The sequence below is a fragment of the Crocodylus siamensis genome, chromosome 6 (assembly GCF_052110815.1).
Source record: "Crocodylus siamensis isolate JL-2025a chromosome 6, ASM5211081v1, whole genome shotgun sequence".
NCBI classification, from domain to species: domain Eukaryota; kingdom Metazoa; phylum Chordata; order Crocodylia; family Crocodylidae; genus Crocodylus; species Crocodylus siamensis.
The window spans coordinates 98,927,738-98,942,990 of NC_143400.1; the positions used below are offsets into that span (position 1 = coordinate 98,927,738).

Below are 15,253 nucleotides of genomic sequence, written 5' to 3' on the forward strand. Positions count from 1 at the left end.
GTTTCACCTCTGTATGTGGTATTGGCCATACTGATACTGGAACACTGTCCTGTTCTGCTGCTCACATTTCTTACAAGAGGTTGAAAATAAAAGGGAAGGGCAGAAACTACAGCAGTGGTTCAAAGTGCTTTACAGTGAAAGACTTAAAGGCCGTGTCCAGATGAGTGCAGACATTTGGTTCCCTGGGGATAAGAAGCAGTAGCGCACCTTGCTTTTCCCTGGGAAACACCCATACCACCACGTGCCTTCTGGCACACATCAGATTACCCTGGGTGGGGTGCAGAAGCATGGGGCCAGCACAGCCTTACCTGGGGACCAGGGAAGCTGCACCACGGTGCTCCTGCAGCTGGGAATGTGGCCGGCAGCTGGAGTGTGGCTCTGGCTGGCCAGGCTTCAGTTTGGGGCAGTGTGCCCTGCAGCTGTGTGCGCCACCCCACTTTTTTCTGTGTGGATTTTGTTGACCCTGAATCCCCCAGAATCAAACCCTGCCCCCCCCCAGTGCTGCAAGGTAGCAGCACAGGAAATGCCACATACCGCACAGCCATGTGTGTCTAGCCATGGTAAGAGTTCAGCCTATTTAACTTATCCAAATGAGGCATACCTTTTCTTTCTGACAGTGGACAAGTACCTTTGCAGGAAGAGAACTTCTGGTCCTAAGGGGCCCTTTGTTTATTCTGATGGCTCATCACCGTTATTGTTTCTGCTTCATTTCTGATTTTTGCCTTTGGATTCCAGACACTGGTTGTTGTTATGCCTTTCTCTGTAAAACTAAAGAGCTCTTCAGTACTTGGTATTTTCTCCAGGTGAAGGTGTTTCTATGCCGTAATCAAGTAAGTTCTCAGTTGTTATTCTTGATTGGCTAAATGGATTGAGCTGGAAGCTGAAAGAAGTTGGATAATAATAATGGAGATAAGCTGCTGAACAAACTGCCTGCAGAAGTGGTAGGTGGATTCTGCTCTCCGGATGCCTTTCTCTCTCTCTCTTTAGTTGAACACAATTACTAGGCTCAGTACTAAGATAGCTGAGTGAAATGTAATGACTTCTGATGTACAAGAACTCAGATGATATTAGGGCTCTTCTGGCCTTGAACTCAGTGAAACTCAGACTCACAGAAAGATCACAGCTCCACCTCACACTCTTTACGTGAAATTCATGGCATGCTTCTTAAAAAGAAACCTGGTTCTTGACTCTTGAGGAGAGCGGTTCTGATGTGTTAGATCTCCCTGCGGTGATGATTCCTAGGGAGTTTTTACTGCATGCTTCCAGCTCCTAACAACACTGCTTTCTTGCATTTACCTATATGTCAGATCACCCCGCTCTGATAACACAGTTTTGCTTAAAGAGATACAGATTCAGTAGCTTGGTGCTTCTAGACCACAGCCATAGGACTGAGGGGGACCTTCTGGGTCATCAGGTCCAGAGTCCTGCTTTTGCAGGCAGCTACCTCCTATGATCCCTTTGATGAACTGATCACGATCTGAGTCATGCTTCTTGCAATGGACCCATGCTCCAGTAGTGATGTGTTGTTTCTGAATTCTGGTATGGTTCCTTCTCCTAATCACTTTACTGTGCAGTAGAGCAAAATACTGCATACTGTCTACACTTGCAGACCCTTATTCTGCAGTAGTTAGCTCTACTTGGCAGCTAATTTGCTACCTAGAAATGCAAGTAGCAAATTAACAGCTGAGTAATTACCGTGAAGTAAGGCACATTTAGATGGCCGACCAGGAACAAATTGGCTCCTAGTCATCCAGGCAGCAGGGGGTGGGAGATTGCTCCCTGCCCCCAGGAGCTGCCTGCTGCTGTGGCAGGCACTGCCACTGGAGCCTGGATGGGGACAATGTCCCCCTGTCCCAGAAGCAGGGAGTTCCCAGCCCCCATTCTGTGATTGCAGAGCAGGGGCTAGGAGCTCCCTGCTGCCAGGGCAGGGGGACATTGTTCCCACCCAGGCTTTGCCATTGGAGCCCAACCCGGTAGTAGGCAGCTCCGGGGGCAAGGAGCAATCTCCCAGCCCCCACCTGGCCTTATGCTTCCTGCCAACCCCTGGGCTAGCATCCAGGGGGAGCCACATTGGGATCAAATTGCACCAGACAAGAGCAACTCGTTCCAGCTGTCCTGGCTCTGGGAGCAGTCCCAATCTGTGCAGGGTGAGATGGCGAGGGTGAAGCTGTCTTGGCCAGCCACAGGGAGATCTGAGTAGGCCCTGAGTCCCAGGGAGGCAGGGGGAGCTGTCCTGGCTGCGGGGCAGCTGCTTCCCAGCCATGTGGAGATCAGGACAGGCCCTGATCTCCACTTTGCTCATGGTCAATGTCTACATACACACTTCGGCACATTAGTTCAATGTGCCAATTTCTGGAAAATGATGCATTAGACTAATCTACTGCACAGTAATTGCTGCACGTTTAGATGGTGACACTTTACTGTGCATTAGATTAGGATAATGCATAGTAAAGCATCTTGTGTAGGTGCACCTTGTGTGTAGGATCCTGATGACTTCAGGTATCACACTGTGCTACAACCACTTATTACTAATCCACTGAGTTTTACCTTCAGGTGATAATAAACTGTCGTGTTAACTTTGGGTCTAAATGCTGGTAGATTAATTTGTGGCTACTTCAGATTTATTTGTTTTCATCCTGTACATGTCTTTTTATCCTAAATAGCTCTCCTCCCTCTCTGGTATTTCCTTCCATCATGTCCCTTCTCACTCTGTTTCTGGCTAAACAAGCCAAGCTCTTTTAGTCTCATCTCATAAAATGTGTTTTCCATTCTTTTGATGATCCTATTTAGTCTGTCTTTGCACCTTTTCTTGCTTGAATCCACCTTTCCTGAATGTGGGTGACCAGCAAGGAACATAGCAGTCCACATGAAGCCTACTTCATACTGTGACACTGATAGTGCCCTCCCTCTTCTGGGAATAACTTGCTTGAAACATCCTAATATTTCATTTGTCTCTCTTTCACTGATGACATCACATTTCTCATCGTAATTCTGTGACCAATGAATACACTTAATAGACATTAAGTTTAAGCGCATGACCCCTATCTTATTTCTGTTAGTCCAGCCTTTAAGTTTGGTTCTTCTATGATCTTCTGATGCTCCTTTGTATTGTTGCTGTCTTCCAGCTTTGTCATCCATCAATTTAATTTGCACACTGCTCTCTTTTTTTCAAATGTCATTGATTAAAATATTAAATATGACCAGTCTCAAAACCAACACTTGAGGCATTCACCTAGTGAACTTCTTCCAGCCGAAACAATATCAGCTGTGGGGAGAAGCCAATGAATGAACATGGCATTTTTGTGCAAACTGTGGCTGCTGGACAGATATGAATGCATGCAGTTAAGGAGTCTTCATGCCCTTCTATAAGCACATGACGGTAATATGAATGTGTATTTGTATAAGTAATATTTAACTGCCAATTCAGTGCTGCTGCTTAAGGGAACTCTTACTTCAGCTGTAATAAAGAACGTTTTAAACACACATAAGGGAGAATTATTCAAACAACTAATGCCTTCATTTAAATTCACACTGGTGTTTATAAGGGACATGCGTATTGGCTCAAAATGGTTTACTATCTCCTCTTTGTTTATAGGGACTTTTTTTGAGGTCCTGGGGTATTTCCGCAGACTCTCATTCCCTTTTCTAAGACCAGTGTCCTCTGGGGTTCTTCAAGTTGCACGTTGTAGTTGTTTTTTTAATTGTATGAAGGAACAGCACAGTTAATAATGCTATTGTTAGTCTTTGGTTTGTAAAATAAATTGTCTGTGTAAACATACTGCTCCAGGAAAGAGGAGGCATCTTTATACTCATGGGGCAAGTCCTACGTACCTTGATGAGCAGTGAAGTAGCAGACATATTTAAATGAGCATAATTGGAAGTGTCTACATGTTCATTAATGTGCTGTAATTATGGTGTATTATCATAGTACTTAGGGTTGGAAGGGACCTAAACAGATGATCAGGTGTAGCTCTCTATGTGAAGGAAAGCTACATGTCCCTGCAAGCTGATGTTGGCGACCGGCATGGACAGCTAGAGACCCTCTGGGTAAAAATTCGTGGGAAAAACAGCACAGGGGACACAACGGTGGGAGTCTACTACAGACCTCCCACTCAAAGTCCTGAGCTGGACCAGGAGTTCGCCCGGGAACTGACTGAGGCCGCTTGCTCCAGGACCTTGGTTGTCATAGGTGACTTCAATTACCCGGACATCTCCTGGGAAGATCACTCAGCAAAATCCGAGCGGGCGCAAAGCTTTCTCTCGTGCGTGGATGACCTCTACCTGACTCGAGAAGTCTATGGGCCAACAAGAGGCAAAGCGCTGCTCGACCTGGTACTGGCTACGGGGGACGACCTAATTGGCGACCTAGTGATCGATGGGAAGCTGGGTGACAGCGACCACGAGCTGATCACCTTCACCATCCGCCGTAAAGCTGGCAAGTCAGTCGGCAACACAGAAGTCCTTGACTTCAGAAAAGCCAACTTTGACAAGCTCAAGAGGCTTGTCGGTCAGGCCCTTAGGGACCGTGACCCCAGGGAGACGGGAGTTCAAGAAGAGCGGTTGCTTCTCAAGGAAGCGATCCTCAGTGCACAAGCTAAATCTATTCCAACACGGAGGAAAGGCAGCAAGAAGGCACAGCAGCCCTCCTGGCTCTCTAGGGACCTAGCGGACCCCCTGCGGCTAAAAAGGAAAGGCTACAAAGGATGGAGGACAGGATTCACCTCCAAGGAGGATTATTCTGCACTGGTCCGGTCCTGCAGGGAGCAAACCAGGAAAGCCAAGGCTGCAACTGAACTCCAACTAGCTTCAAGCATCAAGGACAACAAAAAGTCCTTTTTCAGATATGTGGGGAGCCGGAGGAAAAGCAAGGGCAACACTGAACCCCTGCTGAACCAGATGGGGCAACTGACAACTGACACCCAGGAAAAAGCCAACCTATTAAATAGGTACTTTGCGTCAGTCTTTCATCAGTCACACGGGATGCCCATGCCTGCTATGGGACAGGGAGATCTGGGTGATGGGGATCCCCTACCCTCCATCAATGCTGACCTCGTGAAGGAACACCTTGAGAAGCTGGATACCTTCAAGTCAGCCGGCCCTGACAAGCTGCACCCCAGGGTACTCAAAGAGCTGGCGAGTGTCATAGCCCAGCCCCTGGCACGGGTCTTTGAAAACTCCTGGTGCTCTGGTGTAGTGCCCAAAGACTGGAAGAAGGCCAATGTGGTGCCGATCTTCAAGAAAGGGAGGAGAGTGGATCCGGCTAACTACAGGCCCATTAGCCTGACTTCTATCCTGGGGAAGATCTTAGAAAAGTTTATTAAGGAGGCCATCCTTGATGGACTGGCCCAGGCTAACATCCTAAGGGACAGCCAGCACAGGTTTGTTGCGGGTAGGTCTTGTTTGACCAATCTCATTTCCTTCTATGACCAGGTGACCTGTCACCTGGACAAGGGAGAAGAGATTGATGTCATATATCTTGACTTCAAAAAAGCCTTTGATCTGGTATCCCACGATCACCTCTTGGCCAAACTGGCCCGTTGTGGCCTTGGCTCCACCACGATCCGCTGGCTGGGAAATTGGCTCCGTGGTCGGACCCAGAGGGTTGTAATTGATGGCAGTCACTCATCGTGGTGCCCTGTGACCAGTGGGGTCCCTCAAGGCTCTGTCCTTGGACCCACATTGTTCAACATCTTCATTAATGATGTGGACATTGGAGTCAGGAGTGGACTGGTCAAGTTCGCCGATGACACCTAACTTTGGGGCAAAGCATCCACGCCAGAAGATAGGCGGGCGATCCAGGCTGACCTGGACAAGCTCAGCAAATGGGCGGACGAGAACCTGATGGTGTTTAACACCATAAAATGCAAGGGTCTCCACCTTGGGAGGAAAAACCTGCAGCATCCTTATAGGCTCGGCAGTGCTACGTTGGATAGCACTACAGAAGAAAGAGACTTGGGGAGTCATCATTGACCACAAGACGAACACGAGCCTCCAATGCGATGCTGCGGCTAGTAAAGCGACCAAAACGCTGGCATGCATCCATAGCTGTTTCTCGAGCAAATCCCAGGACGTCATTCTCCCCTTGTACTCAGCCTTGGTGAGGCCGCAGCTGGAGTACTGCGTCCAGTTTTGGGCTCCACAATTCAAAAAGGATGTGGAGAAGCTTGAGAGAGTCCAGAGGAGAGCCACGTGCATGATCAGAGGTCAGGAAAACAGATCTTACGATGACAGGCTGAGAGCCATGGGACTCTTTAGCCTGGAAAAGCGTAGGCGCAGGGGTGATCTGATGGCCACCTATAAGTTTATCAGGGGTGAACACCAGGATCTGGGGGAACGTCTGTTCACCAGAGCGCCCCAAGGGATGACGAGGTCGAACGGTCACAAACTCCTGCAAGACCGTTTCAGGCTGGACGTAAGGAAGAATTTCTTTACTGTCCGAGCCCCCAAGGTCTGGAACAGTCTGCCAGCGGAGGTGGTTCAAGCACCTACATTGAACACCTTCAAGAGCAAATTGGATGCTTATCTTGCTGGGATCCTATGACCCCAGCTGACTTCCTGCCCTTTGGGCAGGGGCTGGACTCGATGATCTCCCGAGGTCCCTTCCAGCCCTAATGTCTATGAAATCTATAATATCTATGAACTGGGCTTATTTAGTCTAGAAAAGAGAAGACTGAGGAAGAATTGATAGCAGCCTTCAGCTCCCTGCAGGGGGGTTGCAAAGTGGATGGAGCTGGACAGTTCTCAGTGGGAGCATACGAGAGGACAGGGAGCAACAGTTTCAAGGTGCAGCAATCAGGAGGCTTAGGTAGGATATTAGGAAGAATTTTCTCACCAGCAGGGTGGTGAAGCACTGGAACAGGTTACCCCGAGACGTAGTGGAAGCTCCAACCTTGGATGTTTTCAAAACCAGCTAGACAAAGCTTTGGCTGGGATGATGTAGCTGGGGCTGGTTCTGCTTTGAGCAGGTGGTTGGACTAGATGTGACCTCCTGAGGTCCCTTACAACTCTCATTTTCTAGGATTCTGTGCTTTTTTTGTGATGCTGGCGCACAGTAAACTAATTCTACTGCACATTAGCGCATGAGCATGGTTTTTGCCTGTCACGCTAACGCACAATAGAATTAATCTACTGTGCCTTTAACAGCTCTTGTAGGCTACCCACTGAGCATCTGAATTAACAGCTCATTGAGATCGGAGAGCCAATCCCCTTCCTTGGAGTAATTTTTTTGACTGCAGATTCAGGGAGATCTCACGGCACTAGGGTTGCCAACTCTCCCAGATTGGCCGGGAGGCTACTGGAATAGGCATCAATCTCCTGGTGACTATTGATACCAGTCCGGGAGACTGATACTGTGAACGGGTTGAACAGTGCTATTAAAAACATTGTCATGCTGGGGAAAAAAATCTCCCAGAATTGCTTCAGTCAGAGTTGGGAACCTTACATGGCACTGGTTTATACTGGTAATATTTGTAAAGTTACCATCTTCAGTAACAGGCTAGAAATGTTTTTGTTTTAAATTAAGAGGTTTAATTATAGCCCACCTATCCTCCAGTTCAAGGCGTGGTACCAACACTTGTACCAGTATCATGTGCTTAACACTTTGTACCATGTTAAAGTGCAGATTAAGGATATTCTTTCAGCAGAAGCATTTATTTTGAAAAGCTGGTTGAGTGGGCACAAAAGCAAATGATTAGGGTGAGAGCTTCTAGGACATACGTTGCCCTCTTGCAGCATGTCTGGATCCAAGTCAGAAATGGTGAACAGATTTTTTCAAAACAATAATCTGAACGTAGCTCAATTCACAGGCTTTTCCTTCCTCCCCGTGAATTCACATTCACATTCACAGGCTTTTCCTTTCTCTCAGTTTACAAACCCAGAACAGTTAATTTCTCAGAAGTGCTGCAGGGAGTTGTATATGTTCTGTTGTTCATTCTCTTGGTTTGTAAGCTATTTTATTCTTACTGTAAACTGTCTCGAGCCTTTGCTGGGAAGTGGCATATAAATGTAATAAATCAATACATGTGTACATTCATTTAACAGAGTAGGAGCTGGGGTGGTATGGGCCGTAAGGTGCACAGTTGACAGCCCTGAGGTCAAGTTTGAGGCCACGGCAGAGGTGCTTGCAGTGCAGCGCTGTCAGATTCCAACGAATCTGTGATTTCTGTTGAATACCCTGCCATAACAAGGCCAGGAGGAAAAAGATTTAACACAGTTGTACTATCCCCCCAGGTCTCTGCTACTGGAATTGTCATACAAATAGTTTAATAGTTTGTAGGGTCGGAAGGGACCTGAGCAGATCATCTAGTCCAACCCCCTGCCATGGCAGGAAAGAATATTGGGGTCAAACGACCCCAGCAAGATGTTCATCTAACCTCCCCTTAAACACCCTCAGGGTAGGAGCCTGCACCACTTCTCTTGGAACCTGGTTCCAGACCCTAGCCGCCCTGACTGTGAAGTCGCGCCTCCTGATATCTAACCTAAATCTACCCTCTGCCAGCTTGTGACCGTTATTCCTGGTCACTCCTGGCAGTGCTCGAGGAAACAGTGACTTCCCCAATGCCCGCTGATCCCCCCTGACTAGTTTATAACAGGCCACAAGATCCCCCCTCAGCCTTCTCTTGTGGAGGCTGAACAGGTTCAGGTCCCGCAGCCTGTCCTCATAGGGCCTGCCCTGTTGTCCCCTGATCATACGAGTGGCCTCCTCTGGACCCTCTCCATGCTGTCGATATCCCTCTTGAAATGCAGCGCCCAGAATTGGATGCAATACTCCAGCTGCGGCCTGACCACTACTGCATAGAGGGGAAGGATCACCTCCTTGGACCTGCTCGAGATGCATCTGTGGATGCAGGACAAGGTGCGGTTGGCCTTCCTGACTGCCTCTCCACACTGCTGGCCCATGTTCATCTTGGAGTCAATGATGACCCCCAGATCCCTTTCCGCCTCCGTGCTGACAAGAGGGGAGTTCCACAACCTGTAGGTATGGTGCCGGTTGTTCCTCCCCAGGTGCATCACCTTGCACTTGTCTGTGTTGAAACCCATCCTATTCTTGTCCGCCCACCCTTGTAACCTGTCGAGGTCTGATTGCAGCCTGTTGCATCTTTCCAATGTACCCACGTCCCCCCACATCTTAGTGTCATCAGCAAATTTGAACAGGGTGCTTTTTACCCCCTCATCCAAATCGCTGATGAAGATGTTGAACAGTGCGGGCCCGAGGACCGAGCCCTGCGGAACCCCACTGCCCACATCCCTCCAGGCTGAGAAGGACCCATCTATTACCACCCTCTGGGTGCGGCCCTCCAGCCAGTTGGCGACCCATTTGACTGTGTGGGTGTCTACACCACAGCCCCCCAGTTTCTTAATGAGAACAGGGTGAGAGACAGTGTCAAAAGCCTTCCGGAAGTCCAGGAAGATTATATCCACTGCTACCCCTGTGTCTAACGATCTGGTGATCTGATCGTAAAAGGCCACCAGGTTGGTCTGACAGGACCTGCCACTGATGAACCCATGTTGGTTGCCCCTAAGCATGCAGTCTCCTGCTGGCCCCTCCTGGATGTGTGCCAGCATAATTTGCTGCCAGGGTCCATAGATGCAGAGAGTTTAAGGTCAAAGGGGCCCACTAGAGCCTTTGAACTAACCTCCAACATAAAACAAGGCAAAATAATTTAATCCCATTAACACTGAATTAAGCTCCATGGCAACATTTCAATAAAACTTATCTTCAAAAAGGGCAGTCAGTTTTGACCTGAGACATTAGGAGACGTAGTGCTCGCCACTCTCTTGGAAAGCTTGTTCTGGTGGTTAATCACAGTGGGCGTGTCTACACGTGACACTACGTCGCCGTAGCAACGTTCTACAGTAATGCAGTGTCAGCAGTGTACCGCTCCCGCGGTACAGCGCATCGCTACAAGGATACGGTGGCTAAAAACAGCTGCGCCATGTGGACGGTGCAGTATAGGCTTTACTATGCCGTCTTTCAGTACTTCTAAAAGGAAGTACTATGTGACAGTGCGGTAACAGCAGTGCCGTAGGGGCATGTGTAGACATGCCTGATCTCGTTAAAATTATTATCCCATATTCCTAACTTGAATTTAACTGGGTTTAATTTTCAGGCACTGGGTCTTCATCTGTCTTTTTGACTGAACTGCGGTTTAGTCACTGGTCTTTATCAGGGTCATCTTTTTTGATAAACTAAACAGAACTGAGCATTTTCACTCTCACCATACAACATTTTCCCCCCAGGCTTCAAATAGCTTTTACAGCCCTTTTTTGGCTTCTCTTTAGAAGTGCACACATATGAGGCCTGAGCACAATACTTCAGTATCAGTCTTTTGAAACATAACCTAACCTCTCTGTTTGAACTCTTTGACTGAAGTAGACTTTTTGCCACAGTTTCACAGTGGAAGCTCACATTCAGAAGTTTAAACCTTTGACCCGAAAATCCTTTTAAGTCATTTTGTTCCAGGATACATTTTCCTATTGTATAAGGACGATCTACTGGCTTGACTGAAAGAGTACTGGGATTTGGGTGCAGGAAGACCTTTGAAAAGTTATCGCTGTACGTGACCTTGCATCTAGCTGGCTCATTGTATTTGGCTGGATTAGCAGAGTTTAGTATTGTAATCCAGATTGTTCAGTATGGTCACTCTGTACTCGCCCTTTATCGCTCTACTAGCTTTTGTTATCTGCAGATTTTTGTCAGCAGTTATTTTTATGCCATATAATTTGAATTATGAGTTGATCTTACTGTGAAACTCAAGCTGAGCCGGGCCTACTCACAAAAGTCAAAATACAAAATATTGATGACAACTGCATAGTACAAGAAGATGCAAGTTTGTGGCTGGACCTTCTGAAAATACATAACAAGGCATCACTTCCAGGTTATCTTACTCAGACTCCTGTGTGTCTCATATGTAACTGTGTGAACTGTCTATCCTTGATTAACTAGTACAGTAAATATTTATTTTCAACAGCTCATGTTTTATGTGCAGGAACAGACATTCTCCATATGGGCTTTGATAAGTGACTCCTCCTGATTTACTTTTATTTTCCCTCAGTAGCTCCAAGGACAACTCCTAGGAAACAGTTTGTGTTACTCCCAGTCATTAAACAATCTCCTGATATGTTCCAACCTCCTGTTACTGAATAAGGTAATTCAGTCAAAATTGGGCCTTTCTGACAAGAAATAGTGAACAGTTGAAAACAGAACCTTACTGTTTGTCATTGCTTGGGTTTTTCTTTTACTCAACTACAAAAATGCTTTGAAAATACTGAGCTCAAGGGTATAAAAGAAGAATGAAACAGCTAACAGTGCATGCTTCAAGACTGAAAAATTCTGACAAGAACTGTTTCTGCACCCAGCCGATCTTCTGGTGAATGGATCCACGCCTTGAGAAGCTGATAAGGCTGAGACCACCTCTTTGCCTGTATTGGGGAGGTGCTATCACTTTTAAAGCTAAATATACTGGACTTTGCTTTGCTTTAGACTCACTTAACAGTATAGTAAATATAACCTTTCTGTCATTCATTGAATAAGCTGTCGTGTCAATCCTTTATACACTAGTCCTGAATCCCATTTCATGACTTAACACCCACATTTTCAACTTCAATATTAGGAAAATCATCTTGTTCTCTAAATCAATTAGTAACTCCACATAAAGACCTTGAACTCAATTAAATAACTATAGAAAGGACCCAAAGGGTTAAATTCACTAAACATTCTCCAGAACTACACTGAAAAATAATATGACTTCATATGAACTTTCAATATTTTTAAGCAGTAAAAATAAGTCAAATAAAAATATGTAATCGTAACTACTTTTATAGTGATGTGTCTGAAGTATAACATTCCTTACTGTAACACGAACATTCCTTACTTAAAAACACTACACACACGGGTTTATTAGACATGGTTGGCTTGATGGTGATGTTTATTATAAAGGTAAGCAATGATGGTGGAGTGTTTAGTTCAGGCCCATCACTGAGATGAGTGTGTCCCACCAGAGGGTTTTCTTTTGCTGGTCAACAGCAAATCCTTGTCACCCTGGAAAAGGACTGACACCAGCTTTTCACTCAGTGAAGCACAGGGGCATAGGACTGAAAGTGGTTTGTGCCACTGGGTGTGTACACGTTGTGGCATGGCAACATTGCTACCATGCTGTGTTTTACCACTTCCAAAACGGCACAGGAACTGCCCAAGCTGCGCCGTACCGGTGGCGCACAGGAAGATTTCCCCTCTACGTTGCTGTAGCGGCACACTATAAGTGGGGAGCGCGCTGCTATGGTGACGTAGCCAGTGATCGCGTGTAGACCCATGTGATCTCTAGGTTGCCATAGCACACCATACGGTGTTGTAGCGACTCAGTCACTGTGTCACCAGGGGGCAACATGGGTGCCCACCGAGTCCATTTGTGTGCTTTTGCTGGCAACTATGTAATATAAGCCCTTGTGTAAACTGATCAAGTTATATCTTGAAAGTACTTTGGGTTCTTGCCCCCACCGCTTCTCCAGGGATAATACTTCCAGAATCTGCCTGCTCTAATGGTTAGGTACTCTCTTGCAAGTCCCAACCTAAATTTATTCATGATCAGTTTATGCCCACTTGGTCTTATGACAGCATTGGTCTTTAGCTTAAATAGGCCTTTCCCTCCATTATGGTGGATCCCTGCTTAGCTTCAGCCTGTTGCATGATGGGGGTCTTTGTTCCCCTAATCCTACATATGGTGCATATGTTCCAGTCTGAATTTTTCTTAAACACGGGTGTTCAGGATTGTACCTCTGACAAGGCCTTGACAGTGTTTTGTAAAATGACTTTTATTGCTTCCCTGTTTTTACTGGAACCTCTCCCTTGGTGCGTTTTTTGGATTTCATTTGCCTCTGTCAAGGCCACTCATTTTCACCTTGTGATCAGCTCATACACTTGGGCCTTTTCCTCCCAACTTCCAGCAGAAATTCTTGTTTATAAGCGTGACCCTGTTAATGGTCAGGATCACCCAGTTTTTCCTGCATGATTTCCTTACCTTCCCTCTGTTTTTGTTGCCTCCCACCATTGTGTCATCAGCATGCACCTGTGGTTGGCACTGACATCATTAATAAAACTGTCAAATAGGATCGGTCCCTGACTCACTCTTTGAGAAGCTCCACTGGCATCTCCCTCGGGCCCAGCAGCTCCCAGCTGCCCCAGCTCTAGGCCGTTCTGTCCCCACTTCCTGGTTCTTGTACCAGTCCTCAGCTTTGTGAGCTTTCCTGGGCCCCTGCCCCTGTGATACCCCAACAGCCGCTCTCCTGCCGCACCCGTTCCCTTGCTTTAGGAAGCCTGGCCCCCTCCCAAAGAGAAGGATTGGGTCCGTCTGCCAGGGCTGCCCCTGGTCAGCTGGGACTGGGGCCACTGCAGCCAGGCCTGTCTGAGCGGCTCCGAATGGGAACATCGAGGCGGTGACAGTATGTACAAAGGTCCTTGAAGAAAGAGCCCCAAGCGCGGGGCCGGCCCGGGATGGACGGGAGGGGCCGGACACCGATCCCTGCGGCTGGAAACGCCCGGCCCGGCCCGGCCCGGCCGTGCGCGCACACGCGGCGGGAGCCCGGCTGCTCCGGGGACCGGCCCGTGCCCAGCGCGACCCCCGGCACGGGCAGCGCCGCCGCCCCGGCCACGGCCGCGGGGGGCGGCCGGAAGTCGGAGGCACCGCCCGCAGCACGAGGCCGGGAGGCGGCGCCACCCGCCCGCGCCCGGCTCCGTGGGTGCAGCTGGGCCGAGCCGGGCTCCGCACTCTGCCTGCGGAGCGAGCGCGTGGGGCGGGGCGGGGCGGCTGCGGCGCGGGGGCCGCCCGGGCGGGAGCCCCGGGGAGGCGGCCGAGCCGGGGTCAGCAGCGCCGTAGGAGACAAGGCCCGTGTCGGGTTGACGGCCGTAGCGCGGCCGGCCCCGGGGGCGCCGCAGCGTGACTCGCCCCGGGACCCGCCGCTGCTCGCCGGCCGGCTCGGGCCGCGCCGTGACCGACGCTGTGTCCGCCTCCCCGCGCGCGATGGGCCCGGCCGGCGGCCTCGCCCGTGGGACGGCCGGCCCGGCCTGGTGGGCTGCCCTGGCCCTGCTCCGCGTGGCCGGCTGCCTGCTGCCGCAGCCCGGCTACCTGCACCCCGACGAGTTCTTCCAGTCCCCCGAGGTCATGGCAGGTGAGCGTCCCGGTCGGGCCCGGCCTGAGCTGCCTCGTGGCGGCTTGGCTGCGGATCTGCCGGGCAGGCAAAGCAGCGCTGTCCAGCGGTTGGGGCCTGTCTGCCCTGCCCCTGCCTCGCGGGTTGGCTCTAGGCCCGGTTCGGACTGAAGCGAGCCCCACTGGCAACACATAGGGGATGGACACGGGTGCACGTGCACCTCCTGAGCGTGGCGGTGCACCCCCTGCGAAAAGGCACTGCAAGCAGCGCCTGCGGGCAATCGCCACTCCCTGCCTTGCCACCGCCAATGCCGTCGGTGGCGTCTGTAGGTGGTTTGTGACCGCCACTGGCCACCGCCAACACTGCCGGCAGCGTCTGCGGGTGGTCGCTGATCGCCAGTCAGCACTTGCCACCCACCCCCTGCCACTGACAGTGCGGTGGCTGCCTGCGGGAGCTCACCGCTTGTCACCACCACGCTCCCACTGCCGACCATGCTGCCACTGCCTGTGGGAGTTCACTGTGCCCCCCCAGCCTCTAGGGGTACGCGGCTAGCACCATGCCAGGCTTGCCTGCCACACTGACATAGTCTAAGGACCAATTCATCAGTGCCCATAAGCATATGATTCTGACACTGTGTTGGGATGGGACGGGTGGACCCTGCTGTCCCACAGCGAGGACAGATTTTCAGCAGTTTGCAGCTGGCTCTGTAATTGATCTTGTCCAGCTGGTAAACCGAAGACCTGTTACTTGAAGGCCATCCAGCCGTCACTGCACATCAGGGGTGGGCAAAATACAGCCCACAGGCCATATCCAGCCTGCCAACTGGCTGGATATGGCCCACAGCTACCCCTGGGGTGCTCCATGTGGAGTGGATCCCACCCACTCCGGCCAGCCCCGATCCCAGCCAGCACACAGCTTCTGACGGGGCTGTTTCCAGGGCAGCTACAGCTGGCTGGATGGTTCTCTGCTCCCCCCGCCTCCAGCCAGCCCCACTGGGCTGATGCTTCTACCCACTCCAAGCAACACACCCGGGGGTGGGGGGGGGAGCAGCCTGGTGGTGAGGGGAGCACAGCAGCACGCACCAAAATTTATCACCTCCCTACATAACCGC

General features: G+C 49.9%; 2 protein-coding genes across 8 annotated transcripts in view; both read left to right on the plus strand.

Annotated features, from left to right (window-relative positions):
• Nucleotides 1-11,752, plus strand: part of MELTF (melanotransferrin) — a 57,888-nt gene extending 46,136 nt beyond the window's left edge. For 2 of the 5 annotated variants that reach the window (XR_016442998.1, XM_090051972.1), the window contains one exon: nt 11,055-11,752. Coding sequence is in view for 2 of the 5 variants with exons in the window: in XM_090051972.1 (XP_089908098.1) it covers nt 11,055-11,146 (92 nt within the window). In the remaining 3 variants the exon portion in view is untranslated. Of the gene's footprint in view, nt 1-803; nt 1,758-11,054 lie in introns of those variants that run through there. The other 3 variants (XR_016443000.1, XR_016442997.1, XM_090051971.1) reach the window with 3 other exon arrangements.
• Nucleotides 11,753-13,440: 1,688 nt separating this feature from the next.
• The window catches only part of PIGZ (phosphatidylinositol glycan anchor biosynthesis class Z (Gwada blood group)), a 40,986-nt gene continuing 39,173 nt past the window's right edge, over nt 13,441-15,253 (plus strand). Inside the window, exon 1 of one of the 3 annotated variants that reach the window (XM_090051091.1) lies at nt 13,441-14,163. In XM_090051091.1, coding sequence (XP_089907217.1) covers nt 13,490-14,163 — 674 coding nt within the window. In that variant the 5' untranslated portion in view covers nt 13,441-13,489. The remainder of the gene's footprint in view (nt 14,164-15,253) is intronic. The other 2 variants (XM_090051092.1, XM_090051090.1) reach the window with 2 other exon arrangements.